General features: G+C 40.6%; 1 protein-coding gene across 1 annotated transcript; it reads left to right on the top strand.

Annotated features, from left to right (window-relative positions):
- Positions 1 to 100: 100 nt before the first annotated feature.
- On the top strand, positions 101 to 20,898 carry abhd17b (abhydrolase domain containing 17B, depalmitoylase). Its single transcript, XM_061817346.1, has 4 exons — positions 101 to 602; positions 4,670 to 5,137; positions 13,576 to 13,755; positions 18,931 to 20,898. The coding sequence occupies exons 2-4, from the start codon at positions 4,671 to 4,673 to the stop codon at positions 19,148 to 19,150; spliced, it is 867 nt and encodes a 288-aa protein (XP_061673330.1). The 5' UTR covers positions 101 to 602; position 4,670; the 3' UTR covers positions 19,151 to 20,898.

The following is a 20,898-nucleotide window of genomic DNA, read 5'->3' as shown; positions in this document are numbered from 1 at the left end:
CGTCAGTCAAGTCTACTCTTCTCGGATCCGCCTAATTAAGGCCCACGCGCTGTACAATTGGTGGGCTCGTGTTGTCAGCGCAGCTACAATTGGTTGACAAACTTGTCAGTCACCGCCCTTCATCAGCTAGGAGCCAAAATAAGCAATCTGAGCGGCGATGTCTCATGAGTCAAGTGATACTGCTGTTAACTGCTTGTTAATAACCAACACCGATTGATGCCAGACCGCGTATAAGTTTTTATTTCAGCCACTGTTTTATCTTCACCCATGCCGCCTTCAAGCTGGTTGAAATTCTATGTATGATCGAGTTGGTCAACAATTATTCGGGCTTCTATGTTGAGGAAACCGAGCGGACGGAGGACAAGGAACCGTCACGGAAGCTGCCTGAAGTGGGAGACGGAGGCTTTTAACACGAGTGACCTCACCCCACAACATCGCCTGTCAACAGCAAAACGCCGAACAGCAACGAGGGTGTCGCGGGATAACATTTCCACATTTTCTTGCCATCTACAAGAAGATACGTTAATTGGCTTGGTCTGAGGAGAATATACTAAAGCCAAAGGTCTCGCCTGAAGACTGGAAGGGAAGCAGCCGATATACAGGTAATGTCAGACCGACAGTATCCGATCTTCTGGTTTTGTTTATTTAAATTAAAAAAAAAAGACTCATATAGGTGTGGGTCGCTCATAACAAGCACTGACGAGTCACCGAAATCTCAACCAACCAGTTTAGAATCAGTTTAAGCTCGCTCACTGCTCCCTTTCCCACCATTTTAGAGTCCCCCGGCAATGCAGCAATGTTAGCAAGGCTGCCTTTTTTTTTTTTGGCCCACTTGCTGGTGACACAATAGCCTTTTGGTCGACTAAGTGTGGAAAACTAACGTCCCCCATCCGTGTATCCTTCACTCGATCCGAGCAGGGGAAGTTAATAAGGTTCTACTAATTGAAATGAATACGCAGGGCACCTCTCAACGATTCAAATGCAACAGAACCCCTCACATCCTGTGGAAACCTTCAATTTAAGTGAGCCAAGAAGCTTTGGTTCAATACTGACTAGAATTTGACACATTTGCCCATTGTCGGCATCACAACGTCATATGTCTTTTAAAGTGACCATTTTCAGGTTAGCACTACCAAATATGGCTTAAGTGTGCATTCGCAGTGATTGTTTTACATGTTAACATTTTTTTTAAAGATGTCATACAGCCATATTTAAGTGCTATGTTTTTAGGGCTCTATGCTTTGATAGCGGAGGCAGATATGAGCAACAGCACCTCATTAACTGTGTCATGATTGGTTAAATATATTCATTTTTTTTTTCATCCATTCATCCACATTCAACATAAGATGCAACAACTTCATTAAGAGACCATAAATATGATGAGGAAATACTGTGCGTGTGTGCTCAATGCTGTTGTAGTGTGAGATTAAACCAAGATCAACGCAACATCGCACAAAACCACACATATTAGGGATGCACCAATACTGCTGTCTTTTTTTTCCCTCTCTCTTTCCCAGATTAGTTACAAGTCCAGGTACAAGAACTTACATTTGAGTACCTTCCCATACCCACAACCAATAATCAAGGCCTACTTGGTCATCCTGCAACATCTTGCAATAGTCATTAGTGTTTATTTTACTACTAATTTCCTCAACACGTCCCCTTCCCTGCATGGGTTTTCTCCGGGCACTCCGGTTTCCTCCCGCATCCCAAAAACACGCAACATTAATTGGACACTCTAAATTGCCCCTAGGTGTGATTTTGAGTGCGGCTGCTTGTCTCTGTGTGCCCTGTGGTTGGCTGGCAACCAGTTCAGGCTGTACCCCGGCTTCTGCCTGTTGTCAGCTGGGATAGGCTCCAGCACTCCCCGCGACCCTTGTGAGGATAAGCGCCTAAGAAAATGGATGGATGGAGAAACGTAAGACTGCAGCCCACAAGTTAGGAAAACTAACAGGACAACTAAAGTGATACTTCATCACACCATTGCTTGGTTCTTTTACCTTGATGTGACTTGCTGCAGTGGCTTTGTGACAGCGGTGCAACTGGTGTGCCTGGAACCAAACAGTGCAGAACGAGCAACAGTGCTTAAGAAGCCTGGTACTTGTCGGACAGCCCGCCGTCACAACAAGCAGAAGTTATCGTCCATTTTACAGAGCATAACGTCCAGTCAGATAACAATTTGCATGAGTATCTGCACATGGTTTTGACGTGGCTCCTGTTCCACCTGCCCAAAAGTTAAATTCAGTCTGCTTCTTGGTATGTGTGTTTCCCACTTAACCTGGGGAGTCGTACATTGGGAGAAACACCATGTGTTTCCTAAATTAATTTTGTGAGACCGGCTTAAGTTTGTAACCACTATACGGGTGATGTTAAAGTAGTATTTCAGTGTAATCATCTATTTTATGTAGCACTTGTCCTCATTAGGGTCACAGTTTAGTTGGAGCCAGCTGACAATGCGGAAGAGGGTACACCTGGATTGGTCACGCTTAACAATTGTGTGTTTGAGACGTTTCTACACATAACTGTTATTATAAAAACCTTATATGTACCTTTTGAGACCTTTCCACCATATTTTCCCTGGGTTCAGCTTGTGTATAGTTTGAGCAGTGGGCTGATATTTTGACAGTCGGTGGTTTTAAATTTTTGTGGCCTTTATCTGAGCAGGTTGGAGAAACACTGCATGAACCCATCAAAACACAAACACACATGGAGGATGGTAGGCAGGGGCTAGAGTGACACCGCCAAAACAAGGGCATGTGTTGTCTTTCCAAGGACATCTTAACTATGCAACTTCTTTGACCATTCCCACTTTAAATATGTTTGAAATTGACAAACTCATAACCTTCATGCCTGTCAACTGATGCCCAAAAATCTCATTTCACCCAATTTTTCACAAGATGTATTTTGTTATTATGGTTGACGTTCAGGCACGGTGGATCAGCTGGTAAAGCGTTGGCCTTACAGTTCTGAGGTCCCGGGTTCCATCCCGGACCCGCCTGTGTGGAGTTTGCATGTTATCCCTGTGCCTGCGTGGTTTTTTTCTGGGCACACCGGTTTCCTCCCACATCCCAAAAACATGCAACATTAATTGGACACTCTAAATTGCCCCTAGGTGTGATTGTGAGTGCGACTGTTTGTCTCGATGTGCCCTGCGATTGGCTGGCAACCAGTTCAGGGTGTACCCCGCCTCCTGCCCGTTGAGAGCCGGGATAGGCTCCTGCACTCCCCGTGACTCTTGTGAGGATAAGCGGCAAATAAAATGGATAGATGATTGATGTTTAGTTTAGAACTGTACACATTCCAACTGTTTAACATTTTGGCCTCACATGAATCAGTAAACATTTCTACATTACTACAAATGTCAACCAATATAACAAACATATTTTGAAACACGGGATGTCTATGAAAACAGTAGGTTAATGCACTCTGCGTTGTATCTTTACTTAATGTGGCCTGTTAATGTAGTTTTGATATAGATGGCCAGTTTAAAAATGCGCTCACATGATTGTGGAACAAGCATTGGCCTGAAGGCATGTGGCAAATGCTACACGAAGGCTTTCTCTCTTGTTTGTCACATGCAGTGAAGCACACAAGCAGAAACAACCTCATGCTTTCTGCACTACAGAGATGCAAAGTTGACAAAGGGATGGTAAAATCCTAATCTCTGTACCTTGCCTATAGAACCTAGACAACAGTATGGTCGCACATGATATGTATGTGATATTACCCTTTTGATGAAAAGGCCATCTTTAACTGCAGGAGAGTTGGCATAACAGGGAGCATTATCATAGTTTCCGTTTTACTGTACTGTGCATTAGTGACAAGCTGGACAAAAGCATGTCATCTGCCTACTGGGTCATAGAGAGTTTAATTACAAAGGGACTTTTTAAACATGTGTGAAGTGTCCATGGAAACTGCTGTACCACCTCGACCAACCCGATTTCCCCCCCCCCCCCCCCCCAATAAATTGCAGCGTTAGTCTTTCCTGCGGGCAACTCTACTTCTCAGGAGAATCAAATAAGTCAAAAGGTAGCCTTAGGTGGGGTTCGGGTGCTGGGTGACTGATACCTGAGTGCTTGAGCTTCGAGTCAGACAGGGAAGTTGCTCTATTTACAGATGGGATTGTGTCCTTACCAAACTCTTTGAAGAGAGCCACGAATGTCCAAATGGTGCCGAATCTTCTTTTAGGCCCCAAAGTCCATAGACATACAGTGCATTGATCTTTACACGATCGTGCTGTATCCCCCAGTGGAAATACAATTAATGATCGTACTTTCTTTATGAGGGATTGTTTTTCTTCAATAAAATAAAATTAAGATGTGTGGTTTGAGCCCATTGTGATTGGCAGGTGATCAGTCCACGGTGTACCCTGCCTCTTTCCCAGAGTCTGCTAGGAAAGGCTCCACCACACCGTGACCCTAGTGGCAATAAGTGGTTTGGAAAATGGATGGATTGATGGCTTGAGCCCATGGGAGCCTCCATATGAATCCTTCTAGGAGTGCATGAAGGCCTATCAGAGAAGGATGGGAAAGTGTCGGACTCCAGGGGGATTACTTTGAAAGGGAAAACTTTTATGATCTACGTTTTACTTTAAGGGGTCATCAGTCAAGAATACATTGATTGGTTTACACCCTGTTTTCCTGTGACAAATCTGTTCTTGTTTTTCAAGGATGAACCACCTATCCTTCAGCGAGCTTTGTTGCCTCTTCTGCTGTCCTCCGTGCCCCAGCAAGATCACGGCCAAACTGGCCTTCCTGCCACCTGAGCCCACCTACAGCCTAATGTGTGACGACAGCGGCAGCCGGTGGACTCTTCACTTGTCAGAGCGTGCTGACTGGCAATACTCGTCCCGTGAAAAGGAAGCCATTGAGTGTTTCATGACCCGTACCTCCCGGGGCAATCGGATTGCGTGCATGTTCGTCCGCTGTTCGCCCAGCGCCCGCTACACACTCTTATTCTCCCACGGTAACGCGGTGGATTTGGGCCAAATGAGCAGCTTCTACATTGGTCTGGGCTCCCGGATCAACTGCAATGTTTTCTCCTACGACTACTCTGGTTATGGTGCCAGTTCTGGGAAACCCTCAGAGAAGAACCTTTACGCTGATGTTGATGCCGCTTGGCAGGCTCTCCGCTCACGGTAAGGAGGATTGAAAGTCATTGATGCATGTTAGAGTGAACCTCATAACCTCACACATTCTTAGTTATTTAGTTGCATGAGATGGGCAATTAATTAACAATATGTTTCTGTATGATAGTGGAAAGTCACTGTAAATGTCCAACATCCACAAGAAACATTGCATTCCAGTGGTACATACCTCAACTAGAGGTGACCCAATCCTACAAGTGACCCGATTTATGAATTCCTCCCCCCGCCCACCCAGATACAAACTACCACTCAGTTGATTTTCTTTTTTAGTTACAAGCAAAAATGTATATTCTAAGCACTAAATAGTGGCAGAAAACTTCACCAAAATGAGATAAAAATCATAGGAACACGTGTAGATTGATGCTATATCAATATTCAGCAGCATATATTATCCTTTGTAAAAAATGACTATTACTACTGGTGGTTACTGAGCTGAGAATAGACTATTTTTCATGGTGAGCATGAAATAATGATGCACAAACTTGAATTCTTTACATTCATTTAAATTTTGTCATTACAGTATGTTTTTATAGCGTACAATAGTAAAAAATAATTCCCCCAACTAAAAAACACCTAAGAACATTTTGGTTCAGTGTTTTTGGAGAACTAAAACAGTTTGTCATTTCAATTGGGAGATGATTTGAGGTACTAAGTGTTTTGACTAATGAACCGTGATTCCTGAACGTATTCAACTCTTACGGCATCACTGTATTTTCTTTTTAACGACGCCATATATACTGGAGCCAATGGCCATGTTCCTGATGATGTGGTAATTTAATTAAGGATAAACTGTGTGGAGAGCTGGTTGTGGACACAGTGGTGTTGATGTGACTGATGAGTGAAATTTGGTTTGTAGGATCACATTGGCTGGCTAGTTGTGTTGGCGCGAATGCGTGGGTGACAACCGTGTGCTTAAATGTAATGCATGTTTTTACGTTGTCATTTTGAAACGTGTACACCTTGAAACTGGTTTATGCATTGAGATTGTACATAGCCTGAAATTAATGAAAAAATGTTCTTCAGTCTGAGTAGGATATGCATCCCTTAGTGATATCACAAATGAATAAAAACCTTAGGGTGAAGGAAATTATGCACATAGAGAATGACTGACATAAAGACCATTTTCAAAGAATTTGAATGTCATGGAAAAGTTTCATTTATTTCCATAATACCATGGATTATAGTTTCAGTGCCCACAATTTAAATCATTTCAGGTTTCTTCTGAGACTGAGCAAACATACAAAGCATCTCAACTGGGCCAAGGAGAAGAAGGACGGGACTATTGGTCCTGGTCTAATGTCCTCTATTCCAATGAAACCAAAGTGAGACTTTCATTCGGGATTCCCAATCAAATATTAAAGATGAACATATCATTTTGAATGTACCATAATTTGATTGATTTGCATTTGATTGACCCCATTTTTTTTTTTCATAAAAAACAGGTAAATGATTACTTCACAGTATTCTAATTTCTCATTTCTGATTTTGTAGGTTTTATGAGCTGGAATCCCAAATTATGTAAATATATATAAATACTTGATGTCGTTTGAATTGTTGGGCCTGAATCGATAAAGCATGAAAAATTTAACTTTTTAAAAAGAATGATGGAAATAACCTTTTCTATGGTATTTAATTTTTTTCTGAAAAGGGTCTATAGTTGCATTCTCTCCATGACTTCTTACTAAGGGATGTGCACAAACATCATAAAACAGACTATATTGTGTTGCTCATGCTCCAGTTTTATCTATTACTACTGTGGGTTTTATAGCCTTAATGGGGTCATCTGTGTAACTTCTATAAATTTGATGTGTGAGTTCCAACATATTTGTCCCCCTATGTTTATTTGGAGCAGGATGGGGAAATGGTTACGTTCTATGCATTTCCTGCTTTAAGACAACAAGGGACAGCAGCTCCAGCTAAAAAGGATGGATAAGAACCAAGCTGTGTCCTCAATGAATCCAACCTACTTCTGTTACATTTCCCAAGAAGATTCTTTACATTTAAATTTGTCTGACTTGAAGCCGGAGCTTTTTGTGCATCTTTTGTTTTCTGTCAACTGGTAAAATGGTTAACTTATATAGCACCTATTTAGTGCTTTAACTACACCATCACAGCGCCCAAAGTGCTTTATAAAGCCTCATATTCATACGCACATTCAATACACTAATGGTCACTTACTGCTGTGCAAGGCACTGCCAGGCCCCTCTTGAAGCAAATTAGGGGTCTAGTGTTCGGCAGACAGTCAGAGCCAGATAACCAGTGACCCTTTGGTCACTGGATGACCCGCTCTACCAACTAATCCCCAGCTGTCCCAAGATCATGTCACAATGTTTGGAATACATTTAAATGTCCAAATAACTTTGCAGGTGAGTTATAAGATGTGCCATAACCAAATCTTGCCCCACCCCGCCAAAAAACTTCACTTTGATATAGCAACAAGGTGTTTTGAGCCTTGATTCTTTGATGAGCTGTTTTATGAGAGGAAGTTATTGACCTACCAATCTTAGTCATCTGGATTTATTTAGTGAAAAGAGGTGTTTAATGTTACCTGCAGCAATGTTGAAATTTAGGACCAAAAAACAAAGAGCAAATGGACAATTTTAAGAGCGTTGTTTACTGGAGAATCACAAGTATAATTTGTGCTGCCAGGCAAAAGAACGAGAGGAAGACCAAAGAAAAGGTTGTTGGAGGTTGTGAAGATTATGAAGACTGTGGGTGTTAGAGAGGAAGATGTACGAGATAGGCTTTGATGGAAAAAGATGACACGCTGTGGCGACCTCTAATCGGGACAAGCTGAAAGGAAAAGAAGAAGAATTTGTATGACTGAGTAAGATGAATAAAATTGCCTTAAATGAAGAAGACTTTGAAAGGGACCACAGTGGAGCAAATCTTTTATTCTTATAAAGGTGAATTATTATAAGGTTATCAAGAAAAGTGATATTGTCACAATTTTCAGTGATAAAGTTGTAATTCCTTTGCATATCTAGAAAAGGTCTACATATAACTTAATTATTGGTTGTAGTGGTACTCGCTGGTGAATTGCGCCATTATGTGACGTGCTTTTCAAACATTCCGACTTTTCACTTTTCCCCCAAATTAAAAAGCGTTGCGGGCCATGTCAAATGTTTTCAGTATACACAACTTGCCACTTAAAAATAAGTAGCAGCCTGCAAATGGGCTGCTTCACTTTGTGGTGTTTCCCCGCTTCTCACCGCCAGTCCTGTGGTTCACAACTGCCTGTGGTATGCATATCTAGTGATCCAAATCGTAGAACCTTACAAGGCTATCTCCTGTTGTCATCACAACCATCTTATTTCCGTACTCTCTGACGTAGGAAGAATGTCTGCTGGACATTTCACACCAAAAGGGCGTTATAGTCCGCTGACGGCAGCAGACATGTGAGTCAAAAGTCGACTGTAAATTGGCCAATTTGAAGACAAAATACCAAAGAGGATCAGGATTTAGTAGGCTGCAAGGTTTAAACATAGATGTTTGAGTAATCGCTTCAACCCCTAGAACATTTTTCAAAAAAATGAAGGAAGTGCTTTCATTATGTTTTGTCCTGACACACTAAATATGGTATAATACAGTACATTCAAGGGTTAACTGCATGGTTCTCTGTTTTACCTTTTTGTTTTTTTAATCTTTCCTCCCCACCACCAGAGTCATCCTACACACCACCATCCTATGCTGTCGAGCTACACTCTCTCCTACCACTACCTCCTTTAAGATTACATTATCTGCACAAAATGTACACAACCTCTGTGCTTTTACCTCCGGTCTTGTAGTTCACCCTATGTTACTGCGTTTTCTGGGAAAAAAAGTGTTCACTACTGCCATTTACATCCTCTTTACAAAGTCCACCACCATTTGTCCCTCAAAGTTCCTTTCCTGGATGCTTACACATTACTTTTTCATTGCTCCTGTTTTCTTCACCAACATGTCCATTATAATCTGCACTAATTACAACTTTCTCTGTGTCTGGGATGCTCAAAACCATTTCATCTCATTCCTTCCAGAATTTCTCTTTCAACTCTAGGTCACATCCTACCTGTTGGGCATAGTCGCTAATCACATTATACATAACACTTTCAATTTCAAGTTTCAGCCTCATCACTCGATCTGATACTCTTTTCAACTCTAAGACATTCTTCCTTTTAAAATAACCCCTACTTAATTTCTCTTCCCATCTACTCCATGGTAAAATGATTTAAACTCTGACCCTAAACTTCTAGCCTTACTCCCTTTCCAACTGGTTTCTTCGTTGCACAATATATATCAACCTTTCTCCTAATCATGTCAAAAAAACTCCTGGGCTTTTCTTGTCATAGTCCCAACAATCAATGTCCCTACATTTAGTTGTAGGCTCTGTGCATTCCTCTTCTTCTTCGCCAAAGAATCCATTTTACTCCTCTTCTTTGTCTTCAACTGACAGTAGCTGAATTTTCGCCGATGCCCCGCAGGTTAACGGTGACAGGGGGCGGGTGTTGTTAAGCAGGGCTACGGCCAATCCAGTATGGGATTCTTTTGATGAACCTTCATATTTGTTTGGCAAAGTTTTAAGACTGATGCCCTTCCTGACGCAGCCCTCTGTATTTATCAGGACTTGGCACCGGCCTACACATTGCACTGGCCTGTGCCCCCATTATACATTACACACACCCCAATGTGATTTATTTATACTTCCACTGACAGTGAGAAGTGAGCGTACACTGTGAAATTTCACACTTTGTGCTACCCTGCTGACTACAACTCAAGAATGTCTTGGTGTGTGACCTCACATTTGCTTTCATCCTTGTTCAATGTCTCTTTTGTTGACTCAGATGTAAAAGTCATTAAAATGCCCCGATACGTTTTCTGAAGCAACCAGATTCTGTTTTGTCAGATTGCACTTCTCTTGAGGTTATTAGTGTTTTGTTTCTTCCCCACAGTCAGCAAAAGTCATGTAGGATTGTGTTGGTAGTGTTGTACCACTGCTCTTAATACAATATGCAACCACCGCTACTGTGTCACACACAATCTCCTCCTGTGTGTGGTTTGGTTTGTAATGAGGCAAGAAGCTCTTTCACCTGAGCAGGGAGTGGTGGAGTTGTTGAGTCAGACTCAAATGGAAAGCCCTAATTATCATACTAAAGTTTAAAGTTGAGTAAAGCTACTGTTGTAGCATGTGCAAGGTATGCTCTACTATCTATGTGTGTGTGTGTGCGTTTCTAGTGAATAGTATCATTTTCCTTGCCCTCGCTAATGGAGGCATGCCAGCAGTCCAACCTGCCAGTCGAATATTTAGTGGTAGCTTAGCAACTGATTTCAAATGAGCATTCAGACCCAGGCCTTCCCACACTCTGTCCAAGAAAAACAAACAAGCCGCTCACTTCCTGGTCCATCAGCGTATAGATCCAAAATTCCTCGCTTACTAATCAGATGCTTGGTTGAAATAGCGCTCTTCTCCTACAGACTAATGGACAAAGGCTGCAGGGTCTGATTGGATAGAGGTCCCAAAGCAGACTCTTTATTAATTATTAATTCATTTAATTATTTATTTGCCTAATTATTTTCCTTATTGTCTAACATGTTAGCAACGAAACAAATACAGTACACTTTTACTGACCGGTGTACAATGCGATAAGAATGTGGTCTGTGTTTATGGGGCAGTAAAATGGATGAGAAATCTGAGAAATATGTCTGCGCATATGTTCACGATGTCTTCAAAACATAATTTATTGCTATCCTTCCTCACTGGGTTGGAACAATTTTTCACTCCTGGGGAAAAAAAGTGGCAGATAACCAAGAGGCTGAGGCAAAGAACAAGGGAGGATGTGAGGCATAAAAGATTGAACTTGTGTGCAGAGACAAAATTATAGAAAGGGGAGGGCTGTAACCATGGTCACATGACTGACTACGGCGGGGCAAGATCTATTCAAGTCTAGGTTCAACAGCACATTGTAGGCTTGTATGCTCGCCTGAATTGCTCAGAGCCTATAAAAGTCATGCTGCCAACTTCACACGAGTGCAGCTGCTTTCCTAGATTTGCTTAATGCCTAAACAGAAAACACTTTGTTTCATCCACTGCGCTTCCATGCATGCTGGTTACGCCTTTTGCGTCGTCATTTTAATTGATGATGTTGGTTTAACGGGACATACTGTATCCTGTCACCTGATAAATAGGTGGCTCCACCTGGTACTAGTGTCACATGGATCTGATTGTGACATCTATGCAGTGAAGGTTTTTGCAGCGATACAGGAAAACATCTGATAATCACGAGATAATATTCTTGTCACACAACCAGATAAGGTTCACCATAAACAAGGGCAAAACTGTGAAGAATCACGTCACTAATCCCTGCAGGAAAATACCACGAGTACAATAGTCAACACAAACGTTCCCTCTAATTTTTTAGGTATCTGAGCAAACATACTAACCGCCTGAGCGGGCCCTTTGTCCACTATGAGCAACAACAGATGTGTCATCCATTGAAGTTATAGTACATTTATTTTGTATCCTGATTAAGTTCCTGTTCAAACTGTCCACAATTTGACTGACATTTTTTAATTCAGTTTATTACATTTAAGTGCAGTTCAATTGTACTTTAAGAGCAAAATATCTTTTGTGGTTTTGTACTTTGTGTAAAACTTTACCGCTTATCTACGTCAACACCATACCAACAAAACTTGTTGTATGGTAATCCATCCATCTGTTTCCTGTAACATTTATCCTCATGACAGTTGTGGGTGAGAAGTAGCCTATCCCAACTGACTTTGGACTAGAGGTGGTTTCCACCCAAGTATAGATACCATGTTATTCATCTCTTCATTAAACAGAGTGCATATGCAAGGTACACACCCTGGAAAAGAAACACCCTCATCATAATTTTCATTTGTTGTGGAAGAAAGCGGACTTCAATGGCAACAGTCCACTATCCAATTAACCGCCCCAACCAAAGGGTACAGAAATGTGGGATTTGTCAGTTGTCCTTTGTGACCCTTATAATAATTTTTAAAAATGTATAATTTAAAAGGTTAATATCAGTCTTGATTTAAGTCCTACTTTTTGTCAATTTATTTGAGTTTGATCCCATTTTATATTTGGGTTTGTGATATTTGGCTTAGACTGCCCCCTTTCCTCTGTTTGGTTTCTTCAGTATAGAAGACTCATTTGTTCGAGGAAATATTTATGTTGACAGGGCTCGTTCGGTGCGGAGAGGTACATGGAAATCTTAGCTAGTGACGTAGGTAAGCTTGAGAAATTCAAATAACCTGATTTCAGACTTCTCACCAGAAAACATCTGAAACTCAGGAATGCATGGAGGACTTTAATTCATATTTCATATATTTACTCAGAAATCCATAGGGACAATTTTACAACCCAAATACAAGAAAAGGTTGGTTTGGTAAAATACAAAACATTTAATGGAAATCAGATTTTTAACTCACTAGAGAATTAAGTGTACTCTCATAAGGGTGCACTTTTCTGTACCGTATCAGTCTCTCTCCCCCATTAGTTGAAAGTCTGCTGACTCAATGCGTTTAGTACTTCCTTCTGTGTATGACTGAAAATGACTATCTCAAAGGAACAGCTGTGTGCGTGTGCGTGTGCGTGTGCGCGTGCGTGTGTGTGTGTGTGTGTTATCAAGTCTGAAGTGTATGTTCCAGAGTTTATGTGAGGACTTTTGCGCTTTGAGTGTGTGCATTTCTGCAAAGTTCATAATCCACTTTATCACTGTACACGAGTCAGGTTGGGTGTTCATGAGTGTTTCGCGATGTACAAGGCAGCGCCAGGCACATCTGGCCTGTGATGTAAGCACTGCAGAACCAAGCACGAGTAGTTTCATTTGGGGTTTCTTTTTACTTTATTCAATGTTTTGGTGACAACATTGCCTGTAAATCTATAAACATGAAAAGCAGTACCTACTTTACCTCATACTAGCAGGCAGGTCACATGTAGAGCGGTGTAGAAACAGAGAAACAGTGTTCTCCGGCTGGATTTTGGGTAGTCAGCTGACTGGCTGCTTGCTAGAATGTGTCACATTTGCAATAATCAGCTGTGAAATGTCTTCTCTTGCCCTACTTTGCCCACCTTACAAAAGTACTTTATTGTCCTTGCATGTGCTTCATTTAAGAGGCAGTAATTGGTGAGTTATGAGTAACTAATTTAGTCCGCAGGTGTTTGTGCGTGTGCGCATATGCGTGTACAGTATGTCTGCTCATGGAGAAGGATCTGTGTTTCTGAAGGTAAATTTTATAACCACAATTTATTTGAGAACTGTGATTATAAATAGGAGTCTTTCCTTTTACTTCTTTTAAAGCAACATTTAACACCGCTTTCCAAATACACCAAGCTGTTTGTTTTTATATCAGATGGCCAATTTGGATGGTCGCCAGCGTGTGCGGCAGACCAAACATAATTTAACCAAACATGTCTCTTCTTGCAGGTATGGCATCCGTCCAGAAACTGTCATTGTGTATGGCCAGAGTATTGGCACCGTGCCTTCTGTGGACCTGGCTTCTCGCTACGAGAGTGCCGCAGTGATCCTGCACTCCCCACTCACCTCCGGCATGAGGGTGGCCTTCCCTGATACCAAGAAGACTTACTGCTTTGATGCCTTTCCCAAGTAAGTCCACAGATAGATAGATAGTGGTGCTTTGACTTAGAAGTTAAATTCATTCTTTGACGAGGCTTGTAACTCACAAAAACTCATGACAAAACATCTCTCCAGACTTAGATGAATTGCCATTAATCTGTTGCAGTGGGAAAAGCATGAACAAAAAAATGACTGTAACTTTTTTAGTGATTCATGAATGTACATTCTTGGCCAAAACAGCATACCATGAATGAAGAAATCAAGACTGAAAACTGAACAACTGAAAGAAATTATGCCAATTAATACTCAACTGGCGGCACAGTGGATCAGTTGGAAAGCGTTGGCCTCACAGTTCTGAGGTCCCGGGTTCAATTGTGGACCCACCTGTGTGGAGTTTGCATGTTCTCCCTGTGCCCGCGTGGGTTTTTTTCCCGGACACTCTGGTTTCCTCCCACATCCCAAAAACATGCAACATTTAAAGCCCAAGTGTCATCCCGAAAACATTCTAAAATGGATATTGTAATGAAAAATACATATAACATTATTCACTTCAATGTCTATACGGAAAAATACATGTGAGCAGAGAGCGCGTCATCCATGCGCAAAGTTGCAGAAGTGTCATTCTACGATATCCAAGTGGTCGCCATATTGGCTGCATTGTCCGTCCGTGACATTTGCCAATGAAAACACGCGGTGCACCCTAAGTACGGGAGACGAACACACTCCTTCTGACACGGAAGCTCTTTTCGAAAAGGAGAGCACCACACAACCGAGGGAAGTTACCAGGGCAATATTGCACTATTGTTTCGAGCCCTCGGGGCAATATTACACTATTGTTTCGAGCCATATTCAGATGATATGCGATCACGGCCAAACTGCATCCGTGTCCGATCCAATTCCACGGCGGAGATGAGCCATTGCGGCTCATCGCAGCCGGCCGGTGTGGCTTATGACGGACCTGAGCCGTGGTGCTTTAGGGGGTTGTTCAAGGCCGCCGCAGTACGCAATGAACAAAACCCTCGAGCAGGGGCGCTTTACTGCGTTGTGGTTGCACACGGGTGAGTGAGACAGAACCGAGCCGTGCTGCTTTAGTGGGGTTGTTCATAGACGCCACAGTACGCGATGAACAACACCGTCAAGCTGGTACGCTTTACTGCGCGCACGCAGCTGAGTGAGCCATTCTTGGCTGGGTTCTTCAGCGCCGCCGCTGTCCGCGAGCCCGAAGCGACGCAGCAGCCCGACGCCGTCCGACGCGCACATCGACATATTTCGTAGCCCGGATCTGTTGTTACGTTATAAGAGACCGATTACGTAGTCCGCCCCAAACTTTTTTTTTTTTTTTTTTTTTTTAAAGTAGCTGTTTACACACCCACCTGTTATTTGGAACCCACGAAGCTCTCGTCCTCTGCACCAGTGCAATCCATTTTTCACGACGAACCGGGTGTCTTGCACACTTATGAAGGGTAAATCCATCCTCCCGATTTTTCAAACAATGTCCAGCAATGCAACGAGCTGGCATTTTGGCTAACACGAAGGAACAAAGAGCTACCTTTCTGGAGGTAAAACTAATGGAAACAAACGAATCCACTTGAGGGGGGGGTCTGTCCTTTACATCACCTCCGGCTTCTTCTCGAAAACAAATCCCTCGAGAGGATTTTCATGGCGGGAGTTACAAAAAGCTGTATACGTCAAAATCATGTTTTGTGGTGGGGAAAAAACGCACGGGCCCATATTGGCTGCCATTTTTTCATTAATAATATACTAAAAATCATCCATTTCATGACAGTAGCCCTTTAATTGGACACTCTAAATTGCCCGTAGGTGTGACTGTGAGTGTGGCTGTTTGTCTCTGTGTCCTGCGATTGGCTGGCAATTAGTTCAGGATGTCCCCCACCTCGTACCCATTGACAGCTGGGATGGGCTCTAGCACTCCCGTGACCCTCGTGAGGATAAGCGGCTGAGAAAATGGATGGAATACTCAACTATTGCGGTTTTAAAACATCTGCGCACAAAGTGCTTATAGAATATATTTTAAAAATGTATTAAAAGATAAACCCACTTCAATCTTTGAAATCAGAAATTGGTCTGCTGTCAGCAAAAAAATGAGTATCAGATCGAATTGGACTGGAGCTAATATCTCGGTTTTCATCAGTCTTACACAAGCAGTCCATTCCATGCTCCGCCCTAGGACTTATCACTTATCCAGTAACACCCAGACTTTACGCAGATCCTATGTGGTCACAACAGGTTGCTCAGATGCTAACAGAGTAGCAAGGAGTAAGAATTGAGTGTTGCTTGTTAAAGTCTTTTCTTGACTTTCCAGTTTAAATTCACTGTAAAACCAAACTTACATTACAAAAGAATTACACTAAGTGAATGTTGAAATGGATCACAGCCTTAGTTTCTTTCTTCATTTTTGGTTCAGAAAAATCACTAGCTCAATACTAATATGCAATGAATGAAAAACCATTGACATACAAAAATTTGTACTGAAATCATGGCACATATCTCTCAAAATGATCACAAATAACCACATAGAAACAAGCAATATGATAGTGCTCTCTATCATATATTCTTCAATATTTGATCATGACTCTTGTTACTGCGTGTATCTCATTGCGTTTATCACGCTGCCCCTCAGAGGCCAAGACATGAACAGCTGGAACAGTGATTTCCAATCAAATTCAGTCCCATTTGCATCAAAAAGTTCAAACATTATTGCCGCATGTGGAGAAAGCAAATGATATACTATGTACTCACAGTAAACAAAAAAAGTAACTTAATTGTAACTTTATTTTCCACTTTCAAAGTACAATTTATTATTTCTTGATTATTTTTAATGGGTTTCTAGTTTATTTTTCAGTCTAGTCAAATAAAGACTATGTTTAAGTTAAGCAGTGGTTATGTTGTGATTTAAATCCTATATATATTTTTATTGGATTTTCGTTTTAGAATTTACTTTATTAAATTGGAGTACAATTCCTTTTTTTTTTGGGGGGGGGGTACTTATGTCAGTTTTTCCTCATACTTATGTACTGTTGCAGATTTTCTGTTTGCGTAATTTCCCTTCATCAAGCCTTTTCTAACATTCCATACCACAAAATAAGTCAAGTATATACGATTATTACCTAAGTCAGATCAGACCAATATCTGTTAGTAATTTGTATTTCGTCTGTACTCACATTCATGACTACGGAAAATTTCAAGTTTTCAATTAATCTACCATTCATGTTTTTGGAATGTGGGAGGAAACCAGAGTCACAGGGAGAACATGGAAACTCCACACAGGCAAAACCAAGTTTAAACCCCGGTCCTCTGAACTAATCTGCAGACATACTAATCAATTGTACACCATCCCACCTTCTCAAATGTTGTGATTATGTTTATTATATTTCAATGTATCTATTTCATAAACCTTTTTGGGAGACGCAATTGCAGTGTGAATCAAAGTACTCTAAGTATGAGATTTCAACATCCCATTAAAAATATATTTGAATTAGCCTTTGAGTCTGTTTTCAACTGTAGTGAACAAAGCAGGTATATTACAGTTGAAGCCAGAAATTTACATACACTGTGCAAAAACACGTTTCATTTTTTTGTCTCACTGTCTAAAGTCTAATCAGACCAAACCTCTCCTCTTCGAGGTGAGTCGAGATCACTGAAATTATGTAATTTTGTTAAATGCGACAATAATGAGTGAATTTCTTTGAGAATCTTATTAATTTCTTAGAGGTCAAGCGTTTACAGACACAAACGTACTGTGTCTTTAAATAACATGGAGAAGCCCCGATGATGAGGTCATGGCTTTGGAAGCGCCTGATAGTTTAACTGACGTGTGAGTTAATTGATGGCACACCTGGGGATGTATTTAAGGCCACACCACAAATACTCAGCTTCCTTGTTTGAAATCATGGAAAAATCAAAAGAAATAGGCCATGAAATCAGAGAACAAATCTTGGGGCAACACAAGTCTGTCTCATCCTTGGGGGCAATTTCCAAATGCAATGCACAGTGCCAATGAAACAACTCATCGGTCTGAACTGGATTGTTCATGCACGGAGAATAGAAACTACGTCATGTTAGTTTAGCAACTATGATGGCTTCTCCTTCTTTCTTCTTTTACCTCTGCGATGTTTAGCCGTCATCTCAAAACCTGTAAGTCGGGTCATTCATGTCAAATTACCACTGTCGTGGCTTCTGCCTAAATACAGTAATGGGTGTACTTCAGTTATTCACAGAGTTTGTCTTGTCAACGAAAAAAAAAAATGGTGGTGATTATTGGTAGCTCTAATTACTTTTCCAAAGCCTCGTTTTCATCACAGATTTGTTTGGTCCACATGGGCACTGTTCAGTGTGCTTACACCCTGATTTGGTGAGTGGGTGTGTAGCTCTTGGCAGTTAGGCTTATAGCAGCATGGACTCAGTAAATAGAGTGACATCATAGCAGCAGGATGCTGAGTAAATATAGAAACACAAACATCTTTAAAGGCTCTCTCTTTTGCAACCCAGAGCATTATGTTAATACTGTCATTAATTATTTATATTTGTCATAATTTAAATAGGTAAAATAAAGTATCATTTTGTAGTTATTACATTTAAATAAGCAATTATCTAATATAAAAAGTATATACTGTATAGACTTATTTTCTATTTGAAAAAGTGAACAGTTGCCAGTTATTTAATGAGCTAAATGAGTAAATGTTTTAGTCACCACCTTTACAATAAAATGGTTAAACTAATGTAATAAATATGGAAAGGTCTCCGGTAGTTATTACATTTAATTAAGCAATTATCTAATATAAAAAGTATATACTTTATAGATTTATTTTCTAGTTGAAAAAGTGAACAGTTGCCAGTTATTTAATGAGCTAAATGAGTAAATGTTTTTAGTCACCACCTTTAGAATAAAATGGTTAAATTAATGTAATAAATATGGAAAGGTCTCCTGATAGTGGGTGACATTAACAAACAGAGCGTCCGTGTGAGGCCCGTGGACCATATTTTGCCTAACCCTGTAGTACCTTATTGATTAAAATGGATATCTCTGATCAAAAGTGTAATTATATGGTCCGCGTCGGATCTCTACCAGCAGGCTTTGTCACCTTGTCGTCTTTAGATTTTTCCAAAACCTCCATGAATTGTTATCATTGTTGTGCTATGTAAATGTTTGCCAAAAGTCAAGATGACTTTTCTTTCTCTCCAAAGTATTGACAAGATTTCAAAGGTGACCTCACCGGTCCTGGTGATCCACGGCACGGATGATGAAGTCATCGACTTCTCCCACGGCCTGGCGCTGTACGAGCGCTGCCAGCGCCCCGTAGAGCCGCTGTGGGTAGAAGGGGCTGGCCACAACGACGTGGAACTCTATGGACAATATCTAGAGAGACTCAAGCAGTTTGTTGCACACGAGTTGGTCAATTTGTAGAGGTAGAAACATCTGTGGAGATCAAACTTGTGGTTGATTTTGTTCTGTTTATAACTTATCATCATCATGGCTATTTTTCGTTAGGATGCAGGCATTGTTTGCCTCTGTGGAAGTGTTGTTGGTAGAATTTTATGATAAACCGCCTCTCCTACTTTGGACCTCCAGTTCAGTTCAGTCCCGTTCTGTCTACTGCAACTGTGAACCATGAACAATTCATGAACTAAAACCCAGTGGTTTTGGATTTTGTTTTTGGACTTTTTTTTTTTTTTTTTTAAACATGTTGCACAATTGCACGTTGTTACAGTATGCGAGTGCAAGAGAAAGTAGAAGACATACTGTCTTTAGAACAGCCTGTGTATGAGTGTGTATCTGACTCTTTTGCTGCCTTTTGCAAATAATTATTGGAGACCTCTGAACCGGCCACAAGGATGCTGATGTTCTCACTAACAGCCTTGATCTGAACTGGACTGCACTCTCCAATACAACTGATGTTGATTTTTTTTTTCTTTTTTTTGTTTTTAAATCATTGCAGTATGTATATATTATACATGATATTTGCACATATCAGCTGTCACTGAAGAACTGTGAGACAAACTGCAGTGCAGGTGTTGCCAAATGTTTAGTATATATATCGCCGAGATGGACTCGCAGAGATTATCTCCGCACCTTATTGCATTGCCTCTTCTGATCTTGTAAATTTGTCATCCAATCGTTTTACTCTCAAATTAGAGTCACTATGCAGCAGTTAGTTTCAAAGGTGAATTATCTTCTCTTTCTTCAAAAAGAACATGTCAAGAAGTCTCCTCATTCTGACAGCTTCTTTTTTTCGTTTTAGGATGTCAAAATCCATATCTGTAGCTCATATTAAAGATAATGCTTGTATAAATATTACTATAACAAATTTACAGTTGTCTTTTTGAATTACTAATGCCCATCTTGGCATTGAGTGTTACCTGGAATCATTTTTTTTTCAATTCCAGAAGAGTAAAAATGAAGAGGGTTTGTTTTCTTCAGTTTATCTGAACAGTGATTGAATGAATACCAGTCCTACTAACTCACCACCTATGTACATGGATAATAACTTTTGTCATAGCTTAGCATTAATAGTCTTTTTTTTTTTCTTCCCTTTTACTTTCACATTCTTGTCTGCTTGGCATTTCTGGTTCCATTGTTGATGGTTTACTTACCCTTTTATTGCCGAGGAAACCCAAACAAGCTATTTCAATGCACTAATGACTTGGTTTACTATAAAAGCTGAGATAAGCAAATGTCAATGTTCACACAATGCCATTCCCTTATTTTTTTTTTTATTTTTGGCACACAAGCCTGAATTTATGTATGGCGGTGGACCATGTTGAACCTATGATTGCTAGTGTTAACGTCACAGCAACTGATTGATGAGGGATTGGGCATCTGTTCAGTTCTGTGTGTATGCTTTCACAAGTCTACGGTTCATTTCTCTCTTGGTAAGATTAAACTTTAATTTTGTGCACTTTGTAAATAGTACATTATGCTTGTACTTTTTATTCCTCTTAAAAATGTTGCCATCATATCTGTCATACTACATTCATACTTGATGGGACATCTGACAGATCAAGATTTTGTACTGCTCAGCTGGACTCTTGGCATCTCTGATTCAGTTCTGTTTTTGTTTTTTTTTACTGCATATTTCGATACAAATGGAACTGAAACTGTAACAACAATATTTAATAACTGTATAGCTAAAATAAAATTGTCATTTAGAAGAA

Source organism: Syngnathoides biaculeatus, chromosome 4 (genome assembly GCF_019802595.1).
Source record: "Syngnathoides biaculeatus isolate LvHL_M chromosome 4, ASM1980259v1, whole genome shotgun sequence".
Lineage (NCBI taxonomy): Eukaryota > Metazoa > Chordata > Actinopteri > Syngnathiformes > Syngnathidae > Syngnathoides > Syngnathoides biaculeatus.
Note: the sequence above shows the minus strand (reverse complement) of the source record. Positions and strands in the feature narration are given on the sequence as shown.

Coding starts and splice junctions, on each gene's coding strand:
- abhd17b (XM_061817346.1), top strand. CDS start 4,671: ATGAACCACCTATCCTTCAGCGAGCTTTGTTGCCTCTTCTGCTGTCCT. Junction 5,138..13,575: donor TGGCAGGCTCTCCGCTCACG/GTAAGGAGGATT, acceptor CTCTTCTTGCAG/GTATGGCATCCGTCCAGAAA. Junction 13,756..18,930: donor TGCTTTGATGCCTTTCCCAA/GTAAGTCCACAG, acceptor TTCTCTCCAAAG/TATTGACAAGATTTCAAAGG.